At 43.0% G+C, this 23,995-nt stretch overlaps 1 protein-coding gene across 1 annotated transcript in view; it reads right to left on the reverse strand.

The window, feature by feature from the left end:
- Positions 1 to 6,203, reverse strand: part of GNE (glucosamine (UDP-N-acetyl)-2-epimerase/N-acetylmannosamine kinase) — a 39,823-nt gene extending 33,620 nt beyond the window's left edge. The window contains exon 1 of the mRNA XM_075280425.1: positions 6,119 to 6,203. Coding sequence (XP_075136526.1) covers positions 6,119 to 6,160 — 42 coding nt within the window. The 5' untranslated portion in view covers positions 6,161 to 6,203. The remainder of the gene's footprint in view (positions 1 to 6,118) is intronic.
- Between the last annotated feature and the right edge of the window lie 17,792 nt (positions 6,204 to 23,995).

Here is a 23,995-nt window from a genome sequence, read left to right on the forward strand (position 1 = left end):
TGTAACCCTGGACTCTGACCTATCCTTCAAGCCACATATTCAAGCCCTCAACACCTCCTGCCGCCTCCAGCTCAAGAACATCCACCGAATTCGCCCCTTCCTCACCCAGGAAACTACCAAGATGCTCATCCAGGCCCTCATAATCTCCCGCCTAGACTACTGCAACACCCTTCTTAATGGCCTCCCAGCCAACACCCTCGCCCCCCTCCAGTCCACCTTAAACTGCGTTGCTCGCTTAATCCACCTCACCCCCTGATCCTCATCGGCTGCTCCCCTCTGCCAGTCCCTCCACTGGCTACCTATAGCCCAGCGAATTGAGTTCAAGCTACTAACGCTAACATACAAAGCCATCCACAATCTGTCCCCTCCATATATCTCTGAACTAATCTCCCGCTACCTGCCCACACGTAACCTCAGATCCTCCAATGACCTCCTACTCCGCTCTGCTCTCATCCGCTCCTCACACAACCGTCTCCAAGATTTCTTTCGTGCATCCCCCATACTCTGGAACTCCTTACCACGACACGTAAGACTGACCCCCACAATCACAGGCTTCAAGAAGGCCCTGAAGACTCACCTATTCATGAAGGCCTACAACCTCTGATAACACTATCACCACACCACCATCTGTACAGTCTCCCCCTCTCCTTCTGTCTCTACCCCCCTCCCCTCATAGATTGTAAGCCCTCGTGGGCAGAGCCCTCTACCCCACTGAGCCAGTCGGTCATTGTTAGTATTATATCTACCTGTATATTCTGTGTATTGTATGTAACCCCCAAATTGTATGTAACCCCCAAATGTAAAGCACCATGGAATTAATGGTGCTATATAAATAAATAATAATAATAAAAACCTGAATGCAGGTGTGAAGCTAGCGTATGAAACAGCACAAATACAAAATGATGCCATAGATTGTAAGTCCACTGCATCCGAAACCACTGATTCTTTGTAAATATGGGTCTTTCAAATGAGTATAAGGCAAAATGTACTGTTAAAATAGCTCCACAGACCTACATTTATACTATGCATATTAAAGTGACAGATTCACTTTTAAAGGGGTTGTACAAGACAAAGATTGGAATCTGCAGGAAACTACTAACCAATATAGTTATATTAAAAATTCTGCTAGAAACCTGAGGGCCCTTTCTGACAAATCTTAATGCAGACAACATAACATCATGTCATGAGTTTCCTGAATGTTGCCAAGGCACGACAAGCTATAATCCTGACTATCAGATGAGAACCTAGTTTTCTGCATCTTCATGTGACCATCACATGAGACAAGGCAAAGCAATCATGGATCTTCTGTTGCATCTAGTTTTTACAGCAACTGTCTTTAAAAAGTAGGTCACTCTATGCCAGAGACTCATGGCTGCTTAAATTAACACTTTTCTTTTAAGGAAATACTTTTGAAATCTGAACAATTTTTTGTCCACGTGAATTTTCTGTTGTAAGTGTAGTGCTAAAATAATAATTGTTTAATAAAAGTAGATCACACAGAGCAGGAAGTCTGTAAGGGAGCGTTCACACTACCGTCGGTGTCCGACATGTAGTGTCCGCTCCTAGTGTCCGCTCAAAATCTGTCACGGACACTAGGAGCGGACACTAGATGTGTCCGTGACACCTGTCATTCACTTGAATGGGCATCGGGTGCGTTCTTTTGCACTCCGTGCCCGTCCTTCTCTGTCCGCAAGAGAAGATGTCCGACTTCTCAAGCGGACAGAGGAACCCTGCATGCAGGGTTCCTCTGTCCGCTTGAGAAGTCGGACATCTTCTCTTGCGGACAGAGAAGGACGGGCACGGAGTGCAAAAGAACGCACCCGATGCCCATTCAAGTGAATGACAGGTGTCACGGACACATCTAGTGTCCGCTCCTAGTGTCCGTGACAGATTTTGAGCGGACACTAGGAGCGGACACTACATGTCGGACACCGACGGTAGTGTGAACGCCCCCTTACAGTCTGGATCTGCTTGAGAAACAATGCTAAGAATTAGACTGATTCCCGTTTTCAATGCAACAGACTTAAAGGGGTTCTCCAGGGTGAAAAATAAACCATGTCAGTATAACTAAATTCATAAATACCTTTATTTCCCAACTATACCTTTTTTCTCAGAGACCACCTTTAAAGCACACCTAAATTTTAAAACAGCTTTTAATTTTCTGACAGCATTTGTGTCATTAACAGATTTTGGCTCCTTTCCATGAAATCGTTTGATGAAATCCACTTTCTGTCACCTCTGTATTATTTCCCATGTTAGTGGAAGCAGACATCCTCATTGCTGGTGACTGAGTATGAAGGAATAAAGGTGTAATACATAGAAACTGAGATTGGAGGAGAGGATAATGTGAGGGACATGATGGGGTTAACTACTATTACTATGAGGCACATGGAGTTACTAAGCTGTAATACACATGACCAGACTTTTTATCTGCAATGGTGGATAAAATTATGGACTATTATATTTCAGTGGGCATGTTCACAAAGATGCCTTTGCTTTTGCGGCCGTGTGTCTGGGCCAAATTGAAGATCTGTAACTTATGACTAGGCTTATACTCAAGTCAATAAGTTTTCCCAGTTTTTTTGTGGTAAAATTAGGGGCCTCGGCTTATATATATTCGGGTCGGCTTATACTCGAGTACATACGGTAATAAAGCTAGAACTGCAACCTCAGTGTCATATGAAAGATGAGTATTCTAAGTTTTGAAATTGCCATGGTAAAAGTGTTTAAAATACACCTCCCTGCCCAGCCTCAGCTTCCCTGCATTATACATAGTCCAGTGAGCAGTGAAAAACAGAAAGTGGATTTCAGTGCAAAAATTCACAGAAAGAAGCCAAATCCATTAATCAAGTATGTTACAATATTATTAATGACACAAATGTTGGCAGAAAATTAATCATTGTTTGAATGTTTAGGTAGACCAAGCTCCACGTGCAATTAAAATAGCCATTAGACAAATGTTCACTTGGCTGACAGCTACTCCTCCTGACTCCTCTGTACACATGAACACTCAGCTTGATGAAGCATGCTAGCATGGGCACCGTGGAGGTCTATTTATGTTTCAGTGCACGTATTCCGAATGTGTTTATAGACTCTTAGAGGTTTGACAGATGCTAATGTTTGAAAAAACTTATGCCAAGATTTTTGCACTAAAAAATAGACACGTCTTGTATGCCAGAAAACTGGCTTAGGCTGGGGCCCCACGTGGCTTGAATGGCGCAATTTGCCCGCAGCCGAAATGTCACAGGAAAAACTGCAGCGCTGTACAGTCTGGGCAAAGTGGATGAGATTCTAGCAAATCCCATGCCCACTTTGCCACGGACACGCCATGATTTATAAAACCACGGTTTTGGAAATCACAGCATGTGAATTTGTCATGTCAATAATCCATAGGTGTAATTGAAACAGAAAGTCCACAGAGAAAACCTCAGCAAACTTTCGGTCTAAAGGACAGTGGAAGAACCGCAATGCGTTGCAGCTGCGTTTTTTTCCAGCAGCACTTAATTGTTACGGGATGCCACATAGGACCTTAGCCTAACAAGGCATAATAAATTTGGACCATTTTCTCCGTTAGTATTTTTCTTTTTCACATTGTTGTTATTTTACAAGACAATACACATTTTCTGGGGACTACCAAATACAAACAGACAATGTGACACCAAGGTGACCAGCATCTCTGTTATTCTACTAATATTATAAGTGTGAAAGTTTGTGTGTTTAGATGTTTGTTGCTCAATCACGCAAAAACGGCTGCACGGATAACAACACCAACAACACGCTCATTACATAGCTTCCTAGTGAGCTGCTGAGATGCCAGAACAATCACAGGCATGGCGTGAGGAACAAGTTCAGCAGCAGGACAGCTTAAGCGCTGTTGAAACGCCGGAGCAGGCAAATCATCGACGGCAGCAATTTGCTCAATATAGGCAGATCATCAACGTCAACAACATGAAGACGAAGTCGCGGGCAGAGGCTAGTGTTTTATATAATATGATACTAGATACCTTGCTGCAGCAGATGTAGTAACTAAGTCTCCGGACTCCAATGCAAATTCTGTAATAGGGTCCCCAAATCCAATGTAAGGTTTATAATAATGGTGTCTTATATGACAGCAGAGGTATTTAGGGTTTCTCAAGCACCAGGTGAGGTGCAAATGCTGCCTCAGCACCCTCTATAGCTGTGCCCCAGGCTGTCAAAGTTGCATATCTTGTTGTTTACAACTCTGCTTTTCTGTAAGAAAGTTAAGACATCAACTGGGACAGAAAATAGAAAGAAATCAATGGGGCCACACGGTGGCTCAGTGGTTAGCATTGCAGCCTTGCAGCGCTGGAGTCCTGGTGTTCAAATCCCGCCAAGGGCAAAAAACCATCTGCAAGGAGTTTGTATGTTCTCCCCGTGTTTGCGTGGATTTCCATCCCATATTCCAAAGACATACTGATAGGGAAAAATGTAGATTGTGAGCTCTATGTGGGGCTCACAATCTACATTTAAAAAAAAAAAAGAAAATAGAAAGAAATCCAGAGACGTATCCATATAATGGGGAACATTAACAATAGCCCATTAACTATAATGGGGTACTTCAGGTTTCTGTTACTGCCTGCCATTTTTCCAGACATTTTATTTATTTATTTTAAATCTCCTATGGAATCTTCAAAAGTTTGGCCCACGTTTTAATGTAACCCCCTATCCAAGATAGCAGGGTGACGAACTGATGGGACCCCCACTGATCATGAGAGTGGAGTCTGTCTCCCCATCTGAACGAAGTGTAAGGACGAGTCTTTTTATGCACCGTCTATAGATCTAGCAGAGATAACCAAGTCCAGTGCTTAGTTATTTCCAGCAGGGTCATCATACAGGAATCTCTATTAAAATTATAGCCTGGAAAATAGATAAATAGATATCACTACAAAAATATGGTGAGAAAAACCTGAGCGGATTACATCATAAAAGCAACGTTTCAGCTTGTATACGAAAGCCTTTCTCAAGTATACGTGCTGAAATGTTGCTGTTATTAGGTAATAAAGTGTAGATTTAAAATAGGAAAGGATGAATAATACTGAAACTGCATGGTAAAATATCAAAAACCATAATAACTAACTAAAACAAAAAACCCCTTGGGTGGAGAGCTGACACAGCGTTATACTAGGACCTCCTTTACTGGGAGGCACGCTGTATAAATACTCAATAAATATGATAGTCTTTATAGATAAGACTGCACATGTGCAAACGTCACCTGTCTATTGTATCAGATCTGTCACTGAGAACCTAACTATACTAAGATGTAGTGATGAGTGAACTTTGCTCCTAAAACTGCCATATACATGTCCTTAGGCTAGTCCTCGGCACTCATAAACCATGATGATCATACAGTAAAGCACGTAAAGAGATCTGCGGTTATAATATACAAATTCATATCTACATTTATATGCAACAGCACAGACCTAGGGAGACTTGGTTGCAATTCACACCTGGTCAGCCACAGTTTGTGCGAAGCACTGCAAACACATCACACATAGCGATTTCCTTTTACTTATAAAGCAGGCAACATCTGGACCCCATTACATGAGACTTCTAAGAATGGAGAAGTCTGTCTGACCGTACATGTCAAAGGGACACGTTCCTTCCAAAAACACGCCAGGTGTATAAAGAACATATGACTTTACACGGTACCATTCACACTGGACCCACAATCTCTTATAGTACAACCTGTGGAAGACAAACCCAGGTCAGGAGTCCCACTAGATCCACCGTTCTGATATATACTAGAGTCTATATATACATACGCACAGGTATATAGGACAATAGACTGTAACATATATATATATATATATATATATATATATATATATATATATTTGTATATTTCCTATATTTTGGGATGGTCATTGGATTTCACATGGCAGCACTAGAAGGAAATGGCTAGCACGGAGACAAAAGATGGATCAGCCCCGTTCCTGGCAGCGCTGTCAGCCAGCTGAGCATTGCCTGTGTCCTCAGCACAGCAGGGACGTGGCTGTATTACTACTACACCCCTAGATCCATCCCCATGTCCAGCACACACAACAGGCCTGTGCAGCAGGGTGTCTAGTGACAATAGAGGCCAGAACATTGAACTTACATGAGGACCCCGCATACGGGGTGAATGACCGTTACTCTCCATCCCGATGAGCTGATGTGTGCAGTGCTGTGAGCTGCTGATTCTCCGGATCTGCCTTACTGGCTGTACAGTACTAGTCCATTGATTGGCGTCTGCGCTCCATTCTTAGCGGAGGGGAAGCCACGCCCATTATGGAAATGAGCCCGTGACTTCACAGCGCTCGTCCGGTGAGGAGAAGGTTTCCACATCCTCCGCACACATAGTGCTCTGCGTGTCCGGACGTTACGGCTCGTCTGAAGAATCTTCTCCCCACATCTTGTTTCTGTTAGCACCATACGTTAGCCACCATGATGTTGCTTTACGGAGGTTCCGTATATGTGTGTGCCTTTTCTTTGCCAGTTACAGTGCCGTGTTAACCCTTACGTAAGGCAGACGTATCATTTTTGTGTTTCCCTGCATTCCTAAAGCCAGAACTCTCATTTATCCATTTACGTAGTCATATATGGAATAGGCCAAATGAATGGGCCTATTCCAGAGGGATTGTCTTGACACGGACGCCATGGTGGTTTCCGCCATGGAATCCGCGTCAAGATAGTGCAGGTCTCTTCTTTTTTCCGCGAGGAAGTGACTGGCTTCAATTGAAGGAAATGACCAGCTCCCATTGAATTCAATTGGAGGCGGTTTTTTTACGCGGATTCCGCTTAATGTTCTCGTCACAAGTTTTACTGCAAAATGGTACCATTTATTATACTGTATAATGTACTGGAAAGCAAGAAACAAAATCAGAATGAGGTGGAATTGCAAACACTACTGCCATGTTCTTACAGGTTTTGTTTTTACGGCTTCCACTGTGTGGTAAGAATGTCAGCTTTATTCTCTGGGTTCGTACAATCACGGTAACACCAAATTTAGGGTGCATTCACACTACGTTATCGCCTGCTTATTCTGAACGTAAAACACGTTCAGAATAAGCGGCGTATAAAGCAGTTCCATTAATTTCTATGGGAGCCGGCATACGAGCGCTCCCCATAGAAATGAATGGGCTGCTTTTTTCACTACGAGCACTCCCATTGAAGTGAATGGGAAGTGCCGGCGTATACGACTCGGCATGAGCAGAGCTTACCGTACACACCAGCACATCCCATTCACTTCAATGGGACTGCTTGTAGTGAAAAAAGCAGCCCATTCATTTCTATGGGGAGCGCTCGTATGCCGGCTCCCATAGAAATTAATGGGAACTGCTTTATACACCGCTTATTCTGAACGTGTTTTACATTCAGAATAAGCTGGCGATTACGTAGTGTGAATATGCACCCTTATATAGGATTTTTCATGTTTTAAAACTTTATAAAATTTTGAAGAATAAAAACATTCCTTTGAATCACCATATTCTGACACCGGTAACGCTAGGTTCACATTAGCATTTGGGAACTCTATCCCAGATTCTCTTCGGTGAAGACAAAAGTATTGCAAGCAGGACTCAAAGGGGTTGTCAGGATAACGTGGAATTCCTACACTAATTTAATCACTCTCCCCCCAGTCTACTTTCTAAATTACATAATTTAGCAAAAATGTATATTTACCCATATCACTGTGGCAGTCATGTTGATAAGGTCAGAGTCACGTTTATGACTAACTAGCTGGTACCCGCGACTTCGTCTGCGGTGATTGTAGCAGTGGGTATATACAGGTGCGGGTAAGGTTTTCGTACTGTGTATAAGGTATGGGATATGAAATGTAACTTTGTATCTTGTTTTTGCTGTAATTCAGAGAATACGTGAGACTTTTGTGTTGAAGTTAATTTGTATTTGAGCTGCTATATGGTGTTGTGAGAAACTGTACATAGTGACTTTGGGACAGAAGTATTTGAAGTTAACCCTTTCCCGCCGATAGCATTTTATGATTTTCGTTTTTGACTCCCCTCCTTCAAAACCCCATAACTTTTTTATTTCTCCGCTCCCAGAGCCATATGAGGTCTTAATTTTTCCTGGGACAAATTTTTCTTCATGATGCCACCATTATTTATTCTATATAATGTACTGGGAAGTTGGAAAAAATTCAGAATGGGGTGGATTTGAAGAAAAAATGCATTTCTGCGACTTTCTTACGGGCTTTGGTTTTACGGCGTTCACTGTGCAACCAAAATGACATGTCACCTGTACTCTGTGTTTCCTTACAATTCTGGGGATACCAAATTTATATGGTTTTATTTACATTTTGACCCCTTAAAAAAATCCAAAACTGTGTTTAAAAATTTTTTTTTTTTGAAAAGTCGCCATATTCCGACAGCCGTAACTTTTTTATACGTGCGTTTACGGGGATGTATAGGGCGTCTTTTTTTGCGGGACCGGGTGTACTTTGTAGTTCTACCATTTTTGGGAAATGTTATTGCTTTGATCACTTTTTATTCAAATTTTTATCCGAATCAAAACAGTGAAAAAACAGCGGTTTGGCACTTTTGACCATTTTTCCCGCTACAGCGTTTACCAAACAGGAAAAATATTTGTATAGCTTTGTAGAGAGGGCAATTTCGGACGTGGGGATACCTAATATGTATGTGTTTCACAGTTTTTAAGTACTTTTATATGTGTTCTAGGGAAAAGGGGGTGATTTGAATTTTTAATCCTTTTTATTTATTTTTTTATATTTTTTTTACTTTTTTTATTTTTTTTTTCTTTGCATTTATTAGACCGCCTAGGGGTATTGACATGGGTGGGGGGTGTCGCGGATTGTCAGAGCGGTGGGGGTCGGCAAACATGGCTGCTCCGGAGCGTTAAAGAGAGCCTCCTGGAGTATCGTTAAGGTGAGGGGCAAAGTGGTAAAGTATATGTATATGTGATTGTGTGGGGTTAGGGGTGAGGCTGTAGAGGGCAATATGAATTTTGTGGCTTGCTATGGTCCAAAGTGTGTGAGATTGCAGAGATGGTGGTGTGAGTTTGGGGTTTGTGGGGGTCCTGGCACAAACGTATGTGCGCTATTGTGACGAAAAGTAGCCTATTGTTTAATCGAGTATATTAACTATGTTTGTGGAAAATTTCAGCCGAATCGGTCGAGCGGTTTTTCCGTGATTGAGGAACAAACATCCGAACATGCAAACATCCAAACACACAGACCCACAAACTCACAAACTTTCACATTTATAATATTAATAGGATTGACCAATAATCCCGGGTAACTGTCGTCCTGATTAATTAGGCTGATTGCCAGGCGGTAAAGAAGTCACACCACTCTGTGTTGATATTCGTTCTTTTCTCAGCTAAAGAATGTGTGCTGACGCACTTTTTTTTAAAATTAAAGCACGGGGGTTAAATAGTAACAGAGAAAGGAAGTGATATAACAACAACGTAAGTTTTCATATTCATTCCTGATTGGTATGGTACATCTTAATCAAACAGAAAAAGTTTAAGCAGTGCCATATATAGCCAGCTACTCCCGGTCCTGTGTGGTACCCTTGGGGAGCTGTCTTCTGGCAGCAAGACAAGCATTTGTTTTTCTTGCACCCATCCTGGATACAGACGCCATCTTAAACCAGTTTTAAGCTTAGGTAACTATATCTAGCATCCAACTTTTAAGGATAACAATTTTTTTCATACATTACATGATTATAAACTTCACAATGTGACCACCCCAGACACATTTTCCAGTTATTTCCCAATTTCTTGAAACAGAACGTCACTATTACTCTACCCACCTTCACCCCATTGTACTTGCCTGTCTTACTTCCTAACTTCTTTTTGCAGGATGGGCTACTCCTCTTCCGTGTCGTCTGCCGACACCTGCACAGGCCAGAGGAGCCTCCCACGCCTGCGCAGTAGAGGTGGATTGCCAGCTGCACTGCAGTGCCATTGATATGGTGCATGTTCTGGCAGAGTCAAAGAAGAGGAGGAGCCGTCCCACAGAAGGAAGTCTGGAAGGAAGACAGGTAAGTATGATTGGGTACAGGGTCGGACTGGGGTGTCTAGGGCCCACCAGTGGAATTGTTTCTAGGGGCCCACCGCCAGGACCCTGCTGATCAGCGGTACCAAGACACGACGGCTAAAGGTAATAACATGTCGGGAGCCATGCTGCTCACCCACTATACCATATGCACTACCTAAATGTATTGCTACACCTTGTATGGCAAGTGAACTGCGCGGCTCCTAGAAATGCTACTATTCCCTGTAGCTGCTTGGTCCTGGAAAAGGCTGATCTGCAGAGGTCCTGGCTGTTGTTTCATCGCAGATGTAATATTGATGCCTTATCCTAAGGACAGACCATCAATATTAGAAAGATGAATAAATCCTTTAGGGCTAGTTCACACGGAGATACATGAACTCTGCGTGTGATCATTCTGTCGCAGATGCCAGGCATCCCGTCGTGGCATTCCGCTCCGGATTAGGCACAAATGAATGGGCCGGAGCCTCGCGCTGCAGATGCTGAGACTGATTCAGCCGCAGAATCTGCGGCAAGATAGGGCAGCTCGCTTCGTTTTTCCGCTACTAGCTAGCGAGCAGCTCCCATTGAAGTCATTGGAAGCCATTTTTGGCAGCAAATTTTGAGGCGGATTCCTTGGAGCAACTCATGTCCCGGGTGGGAAGTGTAAAATGAAAACCAAATAAATAAAAAAGCATACTCTCCTGTCCCCGGCGCTCCATTGTGCGCTGCCAGTGTCCATTCGGTCTCGTGTTGGCATCTACTTGCTGGGAGTGCTGCACCTCATGTGATCGCTGAGACTAGTTAGGTAAAGAATTTCCAGAAATGAGACCGAACAGACAAAGGCGGGGGACAACGGGGTGCTGGAGACAGGTGAGTATACTTTTTTTGTTTTTTTATTTTTACACCTCCCTGGCCGCCACCACAGTGATCACTCCAGTTTATAGACAACCTCTTTTAAGGGGATGTCTGGGCCAAATTTTTTATGGCCACTTCACTGGTCTCCCCCAATACAGTGGTCTCTTCACTGGTCCCCCATAATGTATGGGGTACAGTGATGGGGCCATTATATTGTGTGGGAGCAGTGATGGGGTAACATCCTGTGCAGAACGGGGATGTTAAAATGTGTGGGGCATATTAAAGGGATTGTGCAGGGTTAATTTTTTTATGGCCTATGCTCAGTATAGGCCATAAATACCCCAAACCTCACATTGCAGAAACGCGTCTTTTGCTACTATAGAAAAAAAAATTATGCGTTTTACAAAACCAGCAAAGTGAATGAAATGTAGTCAGATTTACCTCATCTGCACACTGCAGGAAAAAGATGTGGAACAGCCACAACCTCTAAAATGCGTGCGCTTTTAAAAACATGGCCGGTTACTCTCAGCTGCGCAATCGGGAGAAAGTATCGTGAAAATGCATCAAAAGCGCAATAAAAACGCTGTGGAAAAAATACATTGAGATTCGCCGCTATTTATTCCACAGGGTTTTTGAGCTGCGTCTCGTTGTTGGACCTCATCCTGATCATCTCAATATACTGTGTACTAGGGGCAACGTGGTGGCTCAGTGGTTAGCACTGTATCCTTGCAGTGCTGGAGTCCTGGGTTCGAATCCTGCCAGGAACAACATCTGTAAGGAGTTTGTATGTTTTCCCCGTGTTTGCGTGGATTTCCTCCCATATTCCAAAAAGACATACTGATAGGGGGAAAAATGTACATTGTGAGCCCTATGTGGGGCTCACAATCTATGTTAAAAAAAAATATATATATACTGTGCACTACACTATAAGGCTAAGGCCCCATGTAGCATCCCGCAGAAACAAGTGCTGTGGAAAAACCCCGGTGGCAACGCATCAGTTTTTCCCACAGCACTTATTGCAGAAACTCCGCAGAGGTTTTCTCTGAGGACTTTCTGCTTCCATTATACCTATAGGGAAACCGCCGGTGTTTCTGTAGGTATAAGTGACATGCTGCAATTTCCAAAACCACAACAGTTTTGGAAATTGCAGTGTGTCTACTGTGTGTATTTTTCTGCAATGTGTGGATAGGATTGCACTCACTATATACCTACACACTCATGCCTGGTTCACATCTGCGTTCAGTAATCCATTTGGGGAGTCCGCATGGTGACCCCCCGAACAGACTACTGAACGCATTAGCAAGCCGTGTGCAGTGAAAGCACATTGACCCCATAGATTATAATGGAGTCCGTGTGCTTTCCGTGCAGTGTCCACACGGAACATGCGGACAGAAAATTACTTCATGATCTACTTTCCTGTCCACATGTTCCGTACAGAGACTGCGCAGAAAGCACACGGACTCCATTATAATCTATGGGGTCCATGTGCTTTCACTGCACACCGCTTGCTAATGCTTTCGTAGTACATTTGGGGCGGGCCCCCATGCGGACTCCCCGAACGGATTATCAAACGCAGATGTGAACCAGGCCTTATACATATACCATACTAGCATCTGCATGTGACTTCATCTGCGGGTTGGTGTTGGCGCTGATATTTAGCCAATTGCTGTTGTGGATGATCCACCTGCTCCCACGTCTCGGCTCTGCTACATCGCTGCATATGCGCAGCATACTCAGTTGTATGTACATCTCTGTATATGGAGAGCGTACTCAGCTGTGCTACAGATCAGCCTGCTCCTGCGTTTCCGCTCTGCTACATTGCTGCATATGCATAGGATACCCAGCTGTATGTACATGTTTGCATATGGAGAGCCTACAGAGGTGTGCTACAGTGCTGCCTAAACTCTGCTGCATTGAGCAATTGTGATTACTGGGGTTTGGTTCTGTAACTGTCTGAGCAGCTTCTGTGTTACAAAGGGCTGAACGGATGTTGCTGAAATGTGCCAAAGTTCTCCCCCATCAGAGGCAGAACAACACATTCCCTGTAGTACTCACTGAAACTCTACACCCGATATACTCCTCTTGCTCACACACAGCCTGCATGTTCTGTAGTCTCCTGATCTTCCCTGAGACTCCATTTTCTTCAGCTTTCACACTGTCCAGCTTCATCCTATATAGCTCCGCCCACAAAATAGTGTGTAGCTCTGCCCACTGCCTAGCATGATCCTATCCTAGAATGGCTCAAGGACCTGTGATGATGTCATCACAAGTCCTTTAGTGTTGTGTGAACCTAAATTCCTTCACTGAGGTTGTGTAGTGACGTCATTTACCGGGATAAAAAGTAGCCTATGTTTCAATCGGGGTTCCTATCTATGTATGTGGCAAATTTCATGCAAATCCATTCAGCCGTTTTTGCGTGATTGAGGAACAAACATCCATTCATATACCATATATGTCATATATATACTTATATGAATGTATGAATACTATATATACTCACATATATATATATAGGACACTCACTCCTACACATTATTATAGTATACATACCTGTATACAGTATACATACCTGTATACATACCTGTATACAAACATACAGTACTCACACAATATACAAGACACATACAGTAAACAAATGTACAGATATATACATATTAAATAGACAGATTTTACCAAAATGATATACTTACATCTTCCAGAAGAGCATAGCATTGCAGCAGACGGCTCCTGTCTTCCCCACACGCTCCGATGTGAGAGACAACTCACTGTGAGGGGGAGGGAGGAAGGAAGTCCGGGCAGCACAGCAGGTCCTCACAGGAAAGCAGCAGGTCAGTGAGAGGATTAGGAGCGGCCATTATAGCTGATGCTGAAGCTGCACATACTGTCCTCCAATATATACTTTCCCTACATACCGGGAATACAGCATGTAGAGCTTCAGCATCAGTTAATGGAGGCCCGTGTGTGCTGAGGCAAATGCAGATGCATTGGTCAGGTGCTCCATTGGGGGCCCCAACCAGTGTATCTGCATTAGTAAAATGAGGATTTAACAGTCGGGGCTCGGGGCCTCCCGGGGGGTTCCCCGGCGGGCCAGCCCGGCCCTGATTGGGTGGGTTGGTGGCCTGAGTTAGTTGGGAATGGATTTTGGTGGGCAGGATAGCTAGGGAGACGGAGGGGGAGGAAGTAAGTGGGAGGTAGTGTAAGTGAGCCTACTACTACAATTACCATGATGCATTTCATGAGTCAAGACATCAGGAATCTGCACCACGTAAACAAATGCAGAAGATTCCAGGAACTCCCAAAGAAACCCAGAAATTACTCAATATACTGTTAAAGGAATTTGGATGCATTTAATAGCACTAACTGACTTTTTTTTAAAAAAAGATTTTTTTCTTCTCCCTGTTGTTTCTGATAAAATCCCTTTCTTCTGTTATGCAAATTACGATCACAGAGAACAGAGAGCATTCCCCCTGTGCTACGACACCCCCCCCCCCCCGCATCATAAACTTCCACCACCCCCTTAGCTGATTGTGTTCACTCTCCTCTTTCTCTTTTCTGTATCTTCTACCTTTCACAGGCATCGGTATGCTCAGTATGCACAGTTCTTCAGAGAACTACACAAGTGCAGTGCGCAGATGCAGTACGCTCGAGTAGCAGACCACCACAAAATGGAGGCCCGGGCATGCGCTGTTGGCACTGCTAGAAACCCGAAGTGGCAGATGCACTTGCGCATGCGTGAGATGTTATATCCATACAGCACTGCGTCTGATGCCTGTGTCTGTGCCAGACTTTATATTGGCAATAGAAAATCTGGTCCATTTAACAAATAATCAAATGCTCTTTGGTGGTTTAGAAGTCATCTATTTTTGTGGAGGCTTAAAGGGGTTGTCCGGGATAACTGGAAATACCTACACTAATGTAAACACCCTCCCACTCCTACTATCTAAATTACATAATTAATCAAAAATATACAGTATATTTACCCATAACCCTGGGGCCGTCATGTGACTGCCCCGGGGACATTTTTTGATTATCCGGTGACGATCCGTTTCCCCATTTCCAGAAATAGATTGCCACTACTACTTCCCCATCCACCCCATTATAATTACACCTTTTTTTATGTAGATTGTGAGCCCCACATTTTTCCCTATCAGTGTGTCTTTGGAATATGGGATGGAAATCCACGCAAACACGGGGAGAACATGCAAACTCCTTGCAGATGGTTTTTTGCCCTTGGCAGGATTTGAATCCAGGACAGTATTAACCACTGAGCCACCGTGTAGCCCCTCCCATTATAATTACCCTCTGACGCTTCTGCAGACAATCTTCTGGTGCCCAATGTAAATGTCTCCCGTTTTAGCCTGATAAATATATTTTTATTATTAAATTGACTATGTTGATCCAAAACAGCAGCTAACTTCTTCTTAAGTGCATATAAGAAAATTTAAATTGGCACAGGAATATTTAATAAAACTTCAATACTTTATTGCGATCCTTTAGAAACATATATATAGTGATTACACACGTGAAAAAGGTAACTCCTCCTGATAATTAGCCTCAGTTTAAACTGAATGTCAGTCTGAGAGTGGAGGAATTAATGTAACAAACTATATCCCATGTGACTTATTATAGCCACACAGAATCTTGATATAGAAACACTCAATTATAAGCATTAAAATGTTGAGCATCCGTTAGCAACCCATATTCGAGCTACAATCAGCCCACTCATATTGAGACTGTGGTATCAATAATGTAGGAGGGACCCAAGCTTGAGGTTACAAAATATAGAGCCGGGTTAACCCACACTCCCACACCCTTTCAAACCCAGCTCAATACTCAGATTAAAAGGTTGCTTTATAGGTAGATACAATCAATCCTAATAGAGTACATGAACATAGTATCTATGATAACTACCTAAATCACTCATATTGATGCTCCAAAGGTCATAACAACACCACAACTAACAACCGTGGCTTTCTGTTATGGCCCACTAATTATAACGTATGATCAGGGGTCAGGTAGACACACAATCTTTCATTCTACGTCTCTATCCTTCTACTTCAAACTAACCGGGTGTGCCCTGCTATGATACGCTTGCATTAGTCAGATAAACTGCAGCCCGATAAAGCTAGCACATCACCCGTTGATTTGTTCCTATATTCTTTCTCTCTACGCATTTCTTCTAGCATACCCTACATGCTAGAGTCATCAGGAGAGTATTTGATATAGTAGGTAATTAATTTCAGACCCCAAGATTAGAGGATGCGATTAAAACCGCAGTTCTCGGCGCCCTGATGGGAAGTGTTCGGCAGTCTGCCGTAACGCCGGCGTGTACGACTGTGATACACGCCCGGCGTTACTCCGTGTGAATGCCCCCTAAATCAGTGGTCCCCAACCTTTTTTGCACCAGGGACCATCTTCAAGCATGACCATTTTTACATGGCCCGGCAGGGGGTGGGACAGGGGCAGGCTTTGGTCATATTGAAGCAGGGTTATTGAGGGGGTTGGATTTTAGTGCATACTTATTTAATTATGACATTAATATTGTGAATGTGACTCAACTCACTACAGGTTCAGAATGAGTAGGAGCTCTGGACTTGTTTCCCTGGATCAGTAGGAGCACTGGGCTTGTTTTCCTGCAACAAGACAGTCCCATCTAGGGGTGATGGTAGACAGTGACATCTGAAGTTTGTTACTTTTGCCCAGTCTATTCCGTAATCTTGTTTTTGCTGTTGCCATCGCAGAAAACCGAGTTTCACAAAGATAAGATGTTGGAAATGGAAGCAGAGTTTTCAGTGCTTTTGTGGTAATCTCAGAATATTCTGTCTTGACTTTAATCAAGAACATTGGAAGATCTGAAGTCTCAAACATACTTTTAAGACATCCATAATTTGCAGTCTCAAGAAGTTGGTCTTCAAGGTTGATTCACCTGGCTTGTTCACAAATGGATTGTGAATCCATTCCTACCTACTTTGTGGGTCTTTTATGGATGGAAAGTAATGCTCAAACTCTACAGAAAGCTGAGATGGGTGATCACGCACCAGCTGGGAGAATGAAGGCTCAGGGTCGATCTCTTCCAGAATCCCTGCTAATGTTTGAAACATGCCAAACATCCCTGTTCTCACTCGCCCTCCCCACACTTCCAGTTTGGCTTTGAATTCAGCAATTTTATCTGCCAACTTGAAAGCATTTGTCTTTCTCCCCTGAAGTGACAGATTAAGTTGGTTCAATAAGTTGAATGTATATGTATGAATAAGTAAGCAAGTTTTGTGACCCATTCCATACTACTGAAATGTGCTGCAAGTTGCGATTCTTTTTCTAAAAGAAATCTCTGAAGCGGTTCTCATAACTCAAAAACTCTGGCCAGTGCTCTCTCTTTAGAAAGCCATCTGACTTCTGTGTGTAAGGGTCAGTTCACACGTGAAAACCACCTAGCTTATTTGTGCGAGGTAAAAAACCTCGAGGAGTTTTTTTGACGCTGTTTTTTGCATTCCACGCGGTTTTTGACGAGGTTTTTGACGCGGTTTTCGCTAGCGGTTTTCGCTAGGGTTTTTTTTCCTATATGTGCTATAGAAACTGCAGGCGAAAACCGCGCGGTTTTTTACCGCGCGGTTTTCGCCTCCCGTTCACTTCTATGCAATTCTTCAGGCGTTTTCCGCCTGAAGAAAGGTCATGTCGCTTCTTCAGGCGGAAAACGCTAGGAGGAAAAAAAAAGCTAGTGGTCTACATAGACCACCATGTTAAAGGAGAGGTTTTTGAAGCGAATTCCGCTGTCAAAAACCTCCCCTTTGCCCACGTGTGAACTAGCCCTAAGAGAACACGTTCGTGCTCCGCATCGATCTCCTCACAGAGCTGCTGGAACAGACATGAGTTAAGGGCGTGTGCTTTGATGTGATTAATAACATTAATCACATCTTTCAAAATCCTGTTAAATTCAGATTAAATTTTTCGGCTTGTATTTCTCTATGGATGATGACACAGTGCGTAAACTCTCATTCAGACGCAACCTCTTTGACTCAAAGTAGCTAAACCAGAAAGCTGTCCAGTCATGGCAGCTTTTCCGTTCGTGCATATGCCAACAGAAAATGAACAGTTTAATTTTCATGCACATCATCCTGAAGACTATATCTCACATACTGTAAACAAGCATCATTGCCCTGTTCTCAACATCAATTGACTCGTCAACTTGGATACCATGGCGACGCATTAATTCTTTCTAACAATTGTACATCAATGTCTTCTAATTTGTCTAGTGCTTTCTGAAAGAGGAACCTGTGCCACCTTTTTAACTGCAACCTCTCCTAAAAGTTCATGGCAAATGTCCTTAGTTGCAAGCAAGATCAATTCTTTACCAATAGTGAAGGGCTTCTTAGCCTTGGCAATACAGTTAGCAACTAAGAATGATGATCTCAGTGCAGAAGACACATTTGTTGATGTGGTGGCCTTTAGTAATGGCTTCTGTCCTTCGTGTTAACACCAAAGGCTTTTCTTTTGATGCAGGGTGATTGGTCTATAAGTGGCAAACCAGTTTTGAAGGCTTCATGGCCTCATTGGATTACCAGTTGCCACATATGAGACAGAGTGGACTTGGGGCCTGTGACTCGCCTGTTGCAATGAACCCATAATTTTAAGTAGGACTCATTGTGTATTCTTTTAAATGCAGCTTCATTTTTTTAGCCATCATGGATTCTTCATCTATCTCATCATTGGGTCTTTATCCCTTTTCAAAGAAGCTCTCCAGCAATATTTGTTTTTTTATTTGTTTTACAAGGGTTTAAGGCAGAGGCGCTGAAAGATGGCTACTGCTACTGACAATGGGCACTGCTGAAGATGATGACTGCTAATACTGCTACTGGACATGGCCACTGCTGCTATTAAGGATGGCTGCTGTGATTTTTAACTGTTTTTTTTTCTACTTATTTAACCAGCAAATTAACTGCTGGGCTGCAACACAGCTACAGGTGTCACACGGGTGGGAGAACTGACGTTATATCTAGCTGCCCATGAGCACTCAGAGCTCCTTCTCCTCTAACTCATAGAACATATATCTAACAGGAGAGGAAAGAGGGCTGGACACATACAAATACAAATTCTGCAAGTAGAGTAGCAGCACTGTACGTTGACCCTCAGTGTACAGCACTACTACCTAGCAGCGCTAAGCACCAAACAACGCTATAGACTGAAGCGGGGGTTGGGGGGGGGTGCTGATGGGACCTTGTCAAACATCACATCAATAATAGGAAGGCTGCACGTCCTTCCTCGTTGTCTCCCTCTAATATCCTCAGTTATCCTCTTCTTTCCTCCATTGACACATCTTCCTGCAACACTGCCAACTGCAGAGAGGACTGCTAGCAAGTTCTGTGATCATGTCTGGCCTGACAATTCCATGCCCCTGCTGACTCAGAGAATGGGGACGTTTCTTCAGTGTTCTTTTGTTCTAAATAGCGCTAATTAAATGACAAGGGAAATTGATAAGTAAATTACAGTCATCATGTCTGAATCCTTACCATAAGAGAAAACTAAGTGAAAAAAGAGTGACATGTGAGACTAAAAAGGAAAAAGTGGAAAAATAGAGAATGAGGAAAAGATAACAATGATTGCTGAGAAAATTACATTATAAAGAAACAAACATGGATCATATTAACCGCTTAACGCTGCATTGTACTATTATGTCACGCTAAGTGTAATAGTATGGCGCTGTAATGCCCTCATAAAGAATAAGCTGTCACAAAGCTAATACGTAGAAAAAGAGGATGAGGATGGCACTGCTAACTCTCTATAGAGTCCATCAAAGCATTCCTCCTGCTATTCAGCAGGTACATTGGTCAACAGAAAACGACCATGGTTTTAGAGAAAGGGTGGTGCTCAACATCGTAATGATTAAGCCTTTGAAGAATATAAGAAAAAAGTAGGAAGGGCACTCACCACTAGTAGAGTTCTTCTAAAACATCATCCTTTATACATTGGATACAATCACCAAGGCTTGAGGAAGCGTTCAGGGGAACGCGAAACGGCTGTTGCCTTTTTCTACACGCCTGTAATGCTGTACCTCCCTCCCTAAGGTTGTTATTAGTGTACCTTAATAAAGGATGATGTTTTAGAACAGGGATAGGGAACGTACGGATCTCCAGCTGTTGCAAAACTACAACTCCCAGCATGCATACTTGCTCTGCTGTTCTTGGAACTCCCATGGAAGTGAATGGAGCATGCTGGGAGTTGTAGTTTCACAGCAGCTGGAGAGCTGAAGGTTCCCTACTGTGGTTTTAGAATAACTCTACTAGTGGTGAGTGCCCTTCCTACTTTTTCTTATATGTCACAAAGCTATGTCGACAAAAAAATATGAAAAAAGTCGCCAAGCATTAATGTACAAACTACCTTGTGTCTTTAAAGGGTTAATGGAGGGACTTCTAAATTTTTGACCTGGTAAGCAAGTCATTCGAGACTAATCAGGTTCTCCATAATTTGTTCAATATCAATATAAATATGGTTGGATGGCAGTCAACAAAGATAGGATTCTACTTCATTAATTCCCATGAGCCACAAATCATTAACTCCAATAGCAGTTTTCTGATATAATATAATGTAAACTTTATTGGTATACTTTATTAATGTAATCCACAAAAAATATGGGGACGTTTCAGTCCTAATGCTAAGGCCCCACATTCTGCATACGCAAAGGGGAAAAAATCTGCATATTATACAGTACAGCAAAGTTTGGTTAATCTCATCTACATATTGCTGAGGCCCCACATTACAGAAATGCAGCTTTTTTTGTTGTTGCATATTCCTCTTCAGTGACTTATATTTATCACAAGCAAGTGCATTTTTAGCTGTGGAATTACAAGCTTTTTTTCCATATAGCTTCAATAAGGGAAGGAAAATAAAGAAAAACACAATAAAAACTCAGTGAAAAATGTTGGGGAAAAAAATCTATTTAACAAATGGTTGACCTTTATCAAACCATTGGAATTGTCTTAGTGAGTGGAGGCAGTATGCCGCTCATTGCTGCTATTTAACCTTCATACTGGCTTGCTCAACACACTAAGGTAATTCTCAAGGTTTGATATAGGTCCAGAGGTCCTCTTTTAGCACTGAGGTTTCATTCGCATCTGTGTCGGAGTCTCTGTACGACACTCTGTTGCGGATTCTGCCGAAAATTGGCGGAGAGAAACATCTTGCAAAGAGGTTTTATACTGAAACACGCCACACACCTGGCAGACATCATTATAGTCTATGGGGTCTGCAGGTAACCGACGTTTTGGTGGGCGGGCTGCAAGTATGAAGCTAGCCTGAAATACCATCTTTTTTTTTACAGTGGCTTGGATACCATTAAAAATATATATTGGTTTGGAAACAACTATTGAAGTACCAGATTTTCCTTTGTCATTGTCTCCTGCAACCATTTTTTCTATCGTCATGTGGTTTCAGATTTCCATTTGTTAAAGGGGCTCTATCAGCAAAATTATGCTGATAGAGCCCCACATATGCGTAAATAGCCTTTAAAAAGGCTATTCAGGCACCGTTAAAGTTATATTAAACTACCCCCCAGTTTTAAAATAAAACCCTAAGGGTGCATGCACACTACGTAACGCCGGGCGTGTATGAGAGCCGTACACGCCGGCATTACGGCAGACTGCCGAACACTTCCCATTCACTTCAATGGGAGCGCTCGTAACAGCGGCGTTTACGAGCGCTCCCATTGAAGTGAATGGGAAGTGTTCGGCAGCCCCGCTGTAACGCCGGCGTGTACGGCTCTCATACACGCCCGGCGTTACGTAGTGTGCATGCACCCTAAAACAGAATATGATCAACTTACCCATCATGCACGGTGGGCGGGCATTCAGGGTCCGCCGTCTTCTTCAGCCATGCCTCCTCTTCCAGCGATGTCCTCGGGTCCCGTCTAACTAGCTAACTGACATTGTTAAAAAATGGCGCGGGTGCATGCGCAGTAGCATGCTGCTTCTACTACGGCTACTGCGCATGCGGTCATGCCATTTTTTATCAATGTCAGTTCGCGAGTTAGACAGGACCCGAGGACATCGCTGGAAGAGGAGGCCTGGATGAAGAAGACAGCGGACCGTGAATGCCCACCCACCGTGCACGATGGGTAAGTTGATCATATTCTGTTTTAGGGTTTTATTTTAAAACTGGGGGGTAGTTTAATATAACTTTAGCGGTGCCTGAATAGCCTTTTTAAAGGCTATTCACGCATATGTGGGGCTCTATCAGCATGATTTTGCTGATAGAGCCCCTTTAACAGAGGTGAAGCTTGTTGATTTGCAAACTCTATCCCTAATCTGAGTCAAAACATGACATAGAAAACCTCCATTGGTGACAAATTTGGTCCAGGAAGAGCAAAGAGGAGAGTTAATTGAGACTGCATCCCAGTAAGCCTATGTAGCATGTGCATTTCTACCAAATGCGAAGGACAGATCCATTAGCAACTTCATAGCCAATATGGTCCTGATTCAGAAGAAAACATTTTTTGCAGCACAAGAGGTACTATTTAGACAAGGTTTTATAGTTTTTTTCTCTTGTACTTTGGCATTTTGTCAGTGGAATTATCTTATTTGCATGAAAGTAGAATTCATTATGTCCATCTCCTGTTTCCAAGATCTGATAAAATATGGAAGTTTTTGTAAGGAGTGTGGAGCATGTGTAAAGTGAATGGAAACTGACTTTGATTTGTAATAAAATATTTCAAGTGGGGAAGATAGAACCAAAGATTCCTTGAGGCTAAAGCCCCACATAGCGAGCTGCAGCAGAAAAACACTGTGGGAAAAACGTGGCAGAGACACATCACAGTTTTTCCCACAGGGCTTTTCACAGTTTTCCTCTGTAGACTTTCTGCTTCAATTATACCAGTGGTTCTTAACCGGGGTTCGATCAAACCCTAGGCCCTATGCACTGTTCATTTTGTGTACCAGTAAAAAAACATATACCTATGTCTTGAATTTGGAAAAAATCATATTTTTTGACCCTAAAGAAGGGTTCGGTAAATGTTCATATGAAACTGGTGGATTCGGTACCTCAAACCATTGGCGTTGTCTGCTGTTGGTCTCCTTTCCACTGGGGTTGCAGTGCAGGGTGCTGTGAGGCTCACGTGATCTCTGAGACCAATCAGTGGCCTTAGCAGTTTCTGGTAAAGAGCTGATAAACTGTTAGTGACATCATCAGTCCATCTTTTAATCAAACTAAAATATTTATTTTCACTATTACTCTTAGAATTCTCCCAGACCACTAAAACTAGGAAAGAACTATCTATGCCTTACTCCTTTTTACCCACTTATCTGACTTCTTATCCAGACCTCATTGTAAACTTTTAGTCTGACCCTTCATTCACATCTGTGTTTGGTAATCCATTCGGGGAGTCCAAACGCATTTGCAAGCGGTGTGCAGTGAAAATACATGGACCCCAAAGACTATAATGGGGTCCGTGTACTTGCCACGAGATCTCCGCACGGAACATGCGGACATGAAAGTAGATTGAGAAGTACTTTCCTGTCCACATGTTCCGTGCGGAGATCTTGGTACTAATCTGAAAAATCTGCTTCTTAGGCTAAGGCCCCACGGGCCGTATCCACAGCACTAAAGCGCTGCGGGAAGAACTGCTACGTGAACGCATTGCGGTTCTTTTCGCAGCGCTTTTAAGAGAAAGTTTGCAGAGTTTTCCTTTGCAGACTTTCTCTTAACATTATATCTACGGGAAAGCCGCCGGTGTTTCCATAGATATAATTGGCATGCTGCGATTTGCAAAGCTGCAACGCCTTTGCAAATTGCAGTGTGTCCGCGCTGCAATCTTTTCCGCAAAGTGGGGATGGGATTCGCATGAATCCCATCCACTTTGCCTGCACTGTACAACGCCGCGATTTTTCCCGCAGCGTCTCCACTGCGGGCAAATTGCAGCGTTTCCGGTCCATGGGGCCCCCGCCTTAAGGGTTTTTTTTTTTTGCTCACCCAATAAACAGTGTGGCACGTATGAAATATCTCTGTATGTAAAGAGTTCTTGTCTGTTACTTAATAAACATACAAACTGTCAATATTATAACAGCAAAAAAAGCAAGTTGACTGATGCAGTTCTTGATTTATACCAGCTTACCAGGTCACCTTTTTAGTGCCATGCTATTTTTT

This window comes from Leptodactylus fuscus, chromosome 1, assembly GCF_031893055.1.
Source record: "Leptodactylus fuscus isolate aLepFus1 chromosome 1, aLepFus1.hap2, whole genome shotgun sequence".
Lineage (NCBI taxonomy): Eukaryota > Metazoa > Chordata > Amphibia > Anura > Leptodactylidae > Leptodactylus > Leptodactylus fuscus.